The sequence below is a fragment of the Vigna angularis genome, chromosome 1 (assembly GCF_016808095.1).
Source record: "Vigna angularis cultivar LongXiaoDou No.4 chromosome 1, ASM1680809v1, whole genome shotgun sequence".
Taxonomy (NCBI): Eukaryota; Viridiplantae; Streptophyta; class Magnoliopsida; order Fabales; family Fabaceae; genus Vigna; species Vigna angularis.
Window position 1 is genome coordinate 22381531 of NC_068970.1, and position 9681 is coordinate 22391211.

Here is a 9681-nt window from a genome sequence, read left to right on the forward strand (position 1 = left end):
AAGCCATCAACCAAACATACAAATGATTCACTCAAAACTATCCATGAGTTCCTGACGACAATACAAGGTCACATGGAAACAATAAAGATCTGCCATAATACTTTCCAAGCAAGTATATGGAAACATTGAAAAATCAGTTTTTTGTCTTTCCAAACGTACCCTTACACCTTCCTCATCATCTATAGTGAACAACGTTCCTACTACTTATCAAGATTTTCCCAAAATCATGGTTTCACCCTTCCCATTACTACTAACCCCCTTGTATGTCATACTCCTTTGGTCACTTAACCTATTCCACCATCCCTCTTCGCCACATAACATTTCAACTTCAGCCTCATTCCTTTTATATACATATAACTCCTTATTTCTACCACAATTCTACTATGCCCTTTACATATAGCTAAACAACATACACTACCTCCTACTTTTCACCCTTACAAATTGCAACTAGCTTTGTTTGATGGCTTAAAACCTTATGATTGACTTTTTCAAATTGAGCAATGCTTTTTCCTATCCTAGGTTTCTATAGAACAACCATTGTCACTGTAAAACAAATTTTATATTACTATCGTAAAAAATTTATTCGTATTTTCTTTTTTTTTACTGTCGATAATATTTTTGTCAAAAATAATTAGTTATGATAGTTGATAATTATCTTAACAAATACATTTGTCAGTAATTATTCAATAATTACTGACAAATATATTCACTAATAATTAAAATTTATCAATAACTACCAACTTGATTGATGTCAATAAAAATAGAACTTTAATAATACTAATTGAAATAATTTTGACGAACTTCAAAAAAAAAATAACATTAACAAAAATCAACTAAAATCATAATCAATATTAATATTTTTGAATAATTAATACTTTACTGAAAAGAGAAATTTAAAATACATTAAATTTCAATATTTTAAACAATTATTAAATTTCATGAAAGCTGCTTTTAATAAGATTATGTTAGACATTTTTATATATATCTACATTAATTTTTAAATTTGACATAACTTAATAATTACTTTTGGATTGTACCTTTCTTCTTATCTAATACATTTGTTGCGGAAGTGAAAACAACAAACAACTAATATCCATTTATTGGAAAACAGAAACGGAACATGAAAAAAATTATTATTTGTAATACATTTATACATTTATCGTGAAAGTAAAAATACAAAGTAGTATAAATTTATTGTTATATTTATAATTTTAATCATTATTTACATATTTAAAAACAAAAGAAGAGGAGTATCCATAGTACTTGTCACGATTCCAAAGTGTGGCATTGTATGGAGGATGCTATGATGTGTGAGGTGTCCATAAGCCACAGTTCGCCGTGGTTTCGCATAACCAATTTCAAAAGAATCATACAAAAAGAAATAAACATTTTTCTGTAAAAAAAATCCAAATAGCTAGAGGGAGACGGTACAATATTGAATTTGAAACGTACATAACAAAGTATAGCATCCATTACATTCTTAGCATCTCTATAACAAAATATGATATTCTTACATGTGTAGTATAAAAATATAAATTAATTATTAAATAGACTGGCTGCCAAAGGTTGGGTTTCAGGATTATTACTTTCTGAATTTTAGTGCATCAAAGCGCGCAGCAAGTTCATCATAATCCGGCAATTTGGGATGAACACGATGAATGCTGCTATCCTGTTTAGCCAGAGATGAGGGTACCGGTGGTGGAAGCCGATTAGGGGGTAAAGTAGGACGAGGCTCTTCTGCTTCATTTTCTTCATCACAATCTGATTCATCAAATTTAATATCTGAATTAGCAGAAGTTGGATGGTAGCTGTGCCTCCGATGATCATTTCCACCATATTGCTTAGGCAATGAATCCTCACTTTTCACTTGATCAGATCTTGGTAAGCTCTGTGACCTATACATTTTGTCCTCAGTTGAAGGATTGTTTGCTTGGAAGGTCCCAGAGTAAACATATGGTTGAGGAGCTTCATTATATTCCTTCTTAGCCATATAAGCAGCAACTTCAGCAGCAGCAATTGCCTTCTTAGCTGCTTCAGCTGCTGCTTCAGCAGCAGACCTAGAATCTTCATAATGCACGGCATCCGTTTTTCCACCACCTGATAATCTGAAGAAATCACCCAAAAATCCTATTAGAGTTAGTGAATGAGAATATAATGAACACATCTAATTGGGTTGGCTATAATATATGTATCACACCTTGTAGCTGGCCTATTTGATTCCACCGATACATTTGTGGAAGGCTTCACTGGTAGGCTGCTTGCACTGACAAAAGTACGTGGCCCATCCTGATGAGAGAGAAAAAGCCCGATCATTAATAAAAATGGTTGCAAAGCATAATAAAATAAGGAAGATCAAGACACAATACGTACTATTGGCTCTTCTGGAGGCTTCAGAAGTTCTTTCTCAGATTCCGTAGTATCCCAATCAATTTGATGTTCCTTAGCTATTTCCTTCAACACTTTCAATTTTACTTCACCAGGAGGTGTTCGTACTGAGAGTTTTTCGATCAACTAAAAATCCATTGCATTTCACAAAAATTTGTCTGAATACTTTTGAGGATTAATAGAAAATAGGTAGTTTAATACTAAAAAGCATAGAAATCCAAAAAGCTGCTTATTTTATTGGCAAATACGAGTAAAATTGCAGTCAGTAAAGTGCTAACCTGGCGATTTACACCGCAGCTAGGTCTAAGATCAACAGCTGCAGACACAAAATCTTTCCCATATTTCTTCTCAAAGATATTCCTAAGTGATACAAGTTCTGGAATTTCAGAGCACCTAGGGGCTGCAAATATCAAGCTAGCGATTCCTTCTTTCAAATCTGCTGGACATTCCCTGAACCAAGTAGGATTAACATCAGAATTTCAAGTCTGGCCACAATTACTGAACCAGTTTCCAAATAAAATAACCAGTTTCCAAATACTGAACCTTTGCTTTGCAATGATTGAGAGTCTGGCCACAATTAGTTCGCAAAAGAGTTCAATGAACTCATTTGCAGCCAAAACATTTTGCTCTCTCATGACATGCTCAACCTGCAATAAGCCACTAATGGTAAATATTATAAAATTGCATGTGGTCTCATCTTGATAATGTTACATGGCACCATTATATTTACGTACCAAGTTACTTTTAGTCTAGCTTTATGTAGTCAGAGAAAGATACCATGATGAAAAAAGCTTATTGGAAACTAGAAATTTCGACTTAAACAAGTAGCTTGGCCTATTTTTAATATAAAAATGTTCACGAGATGTCTCAAGCCTTTTAGACAGGAGATGACATGGTGATAAAAATTGGGAAAAAACATTCGTTATGCTTAGATATGGCAACGATCAGAAGATATTATCAGCCGCCCCATGCTACACGACAACTTGTTCTGAAATAAAAGCTATATCTCATTGTCACATATCCTAACCCTTTCTTATTATCGCCTTAAGCAACTAAAGAGATCAGTATCTACAACCTTAAGCATTGAAAAATGAGTAACAAGTCCAAAAATAACGATATCACGTGTATAAAAATAGAACGCAGGCTTTGACTCTCAAAGTACTAGGGAGGTGTTGACCCTCAAAGTGATGCAGTGTTCTGTATTTGCAATTGCAATTGAGATTTACCCGTTTCCATCAACTAGTATCACCGCTACGGTCTTGAAGGATTCAGGAGCTGCTCAGGGTTCAGATCAGCAAGGATGAAGAAGAAGCATGTTCTTGACGTTATTGGGGGGAATGAGGCAGAAGATAACAGGTTTCAGGAGAGAAATACGGCAAAACTGAACAACAGAATTTGGCAAGCAAAGAAACCACAGATTGGATACCAGGAAGAGACGAACTAAAATATGGAACGGTCCAATAAAACAAAAAACAATGGGGGCAGAAAGTTTGGAACTAAAGAAAACCGGCATGGGGAAACCTAGATCGAGGAACAAGTTTGCATTACTAATCAAATACACAAAGAAACTCAATCAGAAACTGTTACTAAACCAAACGGTAAAAACTGTGTCCTCATTCCAACTAACATAAACATCTAACAGCATTGTTATTTTGAGTGTCCTCGAAAATTCTCACGAATGATCAGAAACAAAAACTGTAAACGATGTAATGTAGATTAAACATATAATTTAGTGCCGACACCTCCAACAAATTTTGAATTAGGTACCAGCACATAAAAATTCATTAAATTGGTTTTACATGTACAATGGTACCCGGTGGTTGTCACCATTAAGCCTAACCAATGACATTCTTAATTTGGTCACGTGTAACACATTTTTAATTTGATCTGTTGGAAGTTATGAATTTGGTCCCACATTAGTAACGTGTAAAGATCAAATCAAGAATGCATAAAAGAATCCAAATAGAGAACATTTTACCCAGATAAAATCCGATTTAAGAAGTTTATGTTTGTGGATGCAGAGAGAAGAAATTGATAATAAGAAGAATACTCATTTTTGCACTGTTAATATAAAACATAATAAAGTAATGTAGGGTTTTGTGTTACCCTGATACGAGCAGTGGCATCTTGACCAGACTGAAGAAGAAGAGCAATGTCTCGTCGCATCTGTCTGACGACCACCTCTCTCTTGTTCCGCAGCAGCTTGATCCTGGCCACCGCCATCTTCGCTGCCGTTTTGCTGACCGCAGAAAAGACAACCATTGACTTTCGTTATTACACAACAACGAGAGTAAGAGAGAAAATAAGGTGAGTGCAGTACCATTTGGAGGAGTTGAAGCCGAGGCGGAGGAGGGAGAGCGTGAGTTTCACGAGCCTCTTGGTGCGTGCGGAGGCTTCGCTTGCGACCGTCATGGCAAAGTGGCGGAGTGTGAGGAAGTGATGGGTGGGGGTTTAAGGGGGAGAAGAGAAGAAAAGTAACGGTCTTCTAAAGCGGAAAGAAAATAATAAAAATAATAATTAAAAGAAAAAAAGGAGTTAGAAAAGGGGATAAGTTTGTCGTTTTATTTAGAGTAATGGAGCGTATGAATGAGCTCGTGGGAAAATGTAGCCGTTATAGGAGGGAAGACGTTGAGAATGAAGATAGCTTCTACTGGAATCCTATGCAACAGGTCTTCCTGTACTGTCAAATCTCTTATCTATGAAAGCACCACCTGGATGACCTGGGGATTCGTTTAACTAGATCAAAGTATTTTTCATATAATATAACATAAATGGTCGATTTTAGCTATTTAATTTAATACAATAATTAAAATTTTATTTAAATTTTACATGGAAAATTAGTTTGTGTTAATATATTTTGGATTTTTCTTCCATTAACTATGTTTAATTATACCGTACAACATGTTTCTAATATGTTTCATGTCAGACCTCATTAAAACGTACCCAAAACTTTTTTTTAGTAGAAGTCAAGTCTCGATAAGAGAGTTAGAATTTTAGAGAGTGAAAAACAGGTGGCTGCAAGGAATTGGACGTTCGGTTTTGGTTGGTAGAAGTAAAATCTGAGTTTCAAAAGTTACGTCATTCTCTACATGCAACCATCTTCTTCTCTGATCTCTCAAACTTCATTTTCTCCTCCTTCTCTCTACAAAATCTCACTCATTCTCTTCTCCGATCACCACTCAGGCACCGTTGAAGCACTTACGGCGTCAAGAGCTTTCAGTTAAACCGTTCGGTTTGTGAAGCTGAGCTGGTAAGTTCTTCCCTTCTTTCAGTCGTGCGTTTTCCTGGACATGCAAACCAAGTCCTGGTTTCATGTGTTGATCACCCTTCTCAAATGAGTGGTTCTGATAGTGTTGGGTTTTCACTTCGTGTAGTTTGGATTGTTGAGCGTTGAGGGTAGAAGGACGTATAGAGGTGAACCATATACACTATCGAGAAGCGTTCGATCACGTTAAAGGAAAGGGAAACTTATATAATTTGATTGTATGTTCGTTTATACGTTCGTTTTGAATGAATACATGTTTGTTGGGTTACTGAATGAATATGAAGTATGATTGTTGATATGTTTTGACTGTATAAATATTTACTATGATATGGATGTATGAATGTATGAAAATAGATATTGAAGAATGAATTGGTATAAAGAATCATAAGTATGTAATTCCATATGAAAGTTTACGTTCGTCACTGAATGGTCCTTGACCGTTCGGTTTTTCCTGTGGACTCCGTTGGAATGGATTCTTTCATTTGGAAAGAATTCTGGTTTGAGGACGAGCGTCTTAGTTTTGTAATCCTTGTCCTTAAGCGTTCGGCCAAGGGTAGTCATTCCTTGGTATTTGGTTATGTTAATATCCAATTTCGTCCGGGTAGTTAAAAAATATCTAGAGTTAGGAAGGGGTAATAAAATAAAATAATCGGACAAAAATAAATCTGATACAAAGTCTCAAAAAATAATAATAATGATTTTGTTTCGTTTTCCTTTTTCTATTATTTTTATCATCTGTTTTTACTTTGTTTCGTTTTTATTTATTTCCTCTCCTGTTTATATTTTATTTTATTTTTATTTTATTTTTTATTTTTACTTCATTTTTGTTTGGTTTTATTTTATTTTGTTTTATTTTATCTTATTTCTTTATTTTATCTTTATTTTTATTTTATTTCATTTTGTTTTATGTTATTTCATTTTATTTTATTTTATTTTATTTTTTATTTTATTTTGTTGTTTTCCTTTTAATTTGCTTTTATTTTTATTCAAGAAAAGATTACTCTTTTATATAAAAAAATTCGCATTACAATACTGACAAAAAAAAAAGAAGTGAAAGAAAAGGAAAAGGTAAAATCCGAAGGTCAACTCTGTTCCTCCTCCTGAAGCCATCAGTTGCAGTAAATGCTTAGAATGTGTTTACACTGTGGCAGCGCGCAAAAGTTACTTGTTTTTCTTGTTGAAAATCCTTAAGCGGCAGCAGCAGACATACATGGAAGAGGAAAGAGTTTTGAACGAGCACCTGCTGCAAAGTGGAAACATAGAAACATGAAGAAAGAAAAGAGACAAAGGAAATCCCGCACCAGAGGATATGCCAGAGTTAACATGAAGTAGTACAACAGGAAGGATGGGGCTTTGGCTTTGAAAAGGGGACAATCACATTGGAGACGGGATGACTGGCCACCCTCACCACGAGAGAGCAAGAGACCGGAGACTATAGAGAAAAGAGTAGAAACAACTGTTGTGTGAATCTGACTGCCCAGTCGACTTCACTTTCCGGCGCTGATAGTGGCATATTTTACTATGAATTCAGTATTGAATTAGAGAAAATATCAACTCTTTCTCATGCTTTTTACCTTGTAAATCCTAGTTTTCATTTAATTTAAGAAGTGGTTTCATCCTAAGGTTTAATTAGATGAATTGATCATTAACCCCTTTATTTATACAAGTTAATTAGTTGGAAGAAGTCTCTGCATCAAATGAAGAGTGCTGCAACCAGAGAAAACAAGAAAACAGCAAAAACAGCAAAAATATGAAGAACTAGAATTCTGTCAGAGTTAGCTGGAGCGCCCTTTTTCCATGGGCGCTGGAGCGGGCTCTGCACCAAGACTGGAGCTAGTTGGAGCGCCCCCTACAAAAGGGCGCTGGAGCGCCCTTTTTCCTGTTTTCGCGCGCTGGAGCGCGGTCTCAAGCGCGCCTGCTGCTGATTTGGCAGATTGGGTTTATTTAACCCTAAATTAGAAGGGCTTTGATATCTTTGGCTGCCCAAACACGATTTCTCTCAATTGGAGCTCTTGGAGGCGAGCTAGGAGCTGTGGAAACAGTCCTTCTTCAACCTTGGGTCTTCCTCCTTCTTCCATTTCCACCATTGTTGTAAGCTTGAGCTCTCCATTCATGGAGAGCTAGTTTCATTATTGTTGGGGGATTGATGTAGCCACTGAAATCTTATGTAAACCACTATGTTTTGAATGAATTTATGCCTCTTTCATTGATTGTTAGTGTTTAATTCCTTTTCTTAATGCTTGTTGTGAAATTGCTACCCATTACATGACTTTAGGGTTTGCTTGATATTGGAAAATGTTGGGTAAATCTGGACTTGGATTAAACACCTAAAGGAAATAGTATCTAGGAATAGAGCTAGGACCTTTGGTTGTCTTAAGATCTCAATTCTTAATGCAGATATAATTGTTAGGTTTTCCAAGGGATTGGAGCCTAATAAGGAAGTCTAGGCTCTCTCTACCAAGGAATTGGGTTTGAGTAATTTAGTAGATTGACATTGGCATATTAATGAAGAGGAAGTGATTTTCTATGCATAAGAGTGAAGTAGGTGAAATCATACCCCCAACATTACCATTCCATATCATTTCTAATCTTTCCATTTCCAAGTGTTTGAGTATCTAAGATCACTTTTATCAATTATGTTTCTTGTTTACTTTAATTGCACAAAAACACAAATTATGAAGAATTCTTTAGTCTAAGTTAGTTGGAAATTATACGATTGTTTGGTGACACGAGTCTCTTGGGAAACGATATCCGGTCTTACCGGTTTTATTACTTAGAACGATTTGGTACACTTGCCAAAGTCTCATCAAGTTTTTGGCGCCGCTGCCGGGGACTCGTGGTTAATACTATACTTTTGTGTGTTTCTAACCAACTTAGGCTTTATTCTTATATTCTTTTTACTGTGAATAATTTTTGTTTTCTTTTATTTTCGGATAACTTGGTACTCTAGTATTGTTGTCTCTAGTGTATGCAGGGCACAATCCGTACTAGGAGCACAACATCATCTGAACCCCTCCTTTTTGACCCTGAAGTTGAGAAAACTGCCCGTAGAAACAAAAAGTAGAAGGAGAAGATATGGCCGCCAATCCAAATGGTTATGGTGATGGCCAAGCTAGACGCACCTTGGAGGACTATTCTACATTCTCAGGGCCTCTTCACTTTAACAGCATTTCTAGGCCAAGAGTTAATGCCGCCAACATGGAGATAAAGCCTGCTCTCATCCATTTGGTGCAGAACAATCAGTTCCAGGGCCTTTCTCATGAGAATCCGTACAATCATTTGGCCACCTTCATTGAGATATGTAATACTGTGAAGATTCATGATGTTCCTGATGAAGCTATAAGGCTGAGCCTGTTTCCATTCTCGTTGGTAGGAAACGCCAAGGTGTGGTTGAATTCTTTTCCTGAGAATAGCTTCACGGCATGGGAGGACGTGGTTGCCAAGTTCCTCAACAAATACTTCCCACAGTCAAAAGTAAATAAAGGAAAGCAGGAAATCTCATCTTTTCAGCAAGATGGTAGTGAAACTTTGAGTCAAGCATGGGATAGGTTCAAGGGCTTACTACGAAAGACGCCCACTCATGGGTTTGATGAGCCTACCGTCCTGAATATGTTTTTGGGGGGCCTTAAATCCCAAACCAAATTAATGTTGGATGCCTCAGCTGGAGGAAACATCAGATGGAAGACACCTGAAGAAGCACATGAGCTGATAGAGAATATGGCTTCTAATGACAATGAAGTGCAAAATGAAAGGGCTCAACTCCAACAAAAAGGTGTTTTTCAACTACAATCTCAGGACGCCTTGTTAGCTCAAAACAAAATAATGACCCAACAACTCGAAGCTCTCATGAACAAGCTCTCTCAACTCCCTAAAGAGCTCCAGAATGTTTCGCAAGCTCAACATCAAGGTTGTGAGCTATGTGGTGGAGATCATATAAATGGTCAGTGTGCCATGCAAGCCAATTTCCAAGAGGTGAATTATATGGGTAATCAAGACCACCAAGGTAACTACAACCAAGGATGGAGACCTCA

The 9681-nt window shown here is 36.3% G+C and overlaps 1 protein-coding gene across 2 annotated transcripts; it reads right to left on the reverse strand.

The window, feature by feature from the left end:
• Nucleotides 1–1415: 1415 nt before the first annotated feature.
• On the reverse strand, nt 1416–4946 carry LOC108324783 (uncharacterized). Of its 2 annotated transcripts, none has more exons than XM_052872006.1 (7): nt 4706–4946; nt 4492–4624; nt 2929–3045; nt 2664–2835; nt 2371–2511; nt 2198–2286; nt 1416–2105 (listed from the first exon to the last, which is right to left on the reverse strand). In XM_052872006.1, exons 2-7 carry the CDS (start codon nt 4509–4511, stop codon nt 1583–1585), a joined length of 1062 nt encoding a protein of 353 aa, XP_052727966.1. In that variant the 5' UTR covers nt 4512–4624; nt 4706–4946; the 3' UTR covers nt 1416–1582. The 2 variants fall into 2 exon arrangements, with proteins under 2 accessions (XP_052727966.1, XP_017413204.1); XM_017557715.2 differs by having other exon boundaries at nt 2929–3032; nt 4706–4944.
• Between the last annotated feature and the right edge of the window lie 4735 nt (nt 4947–9681).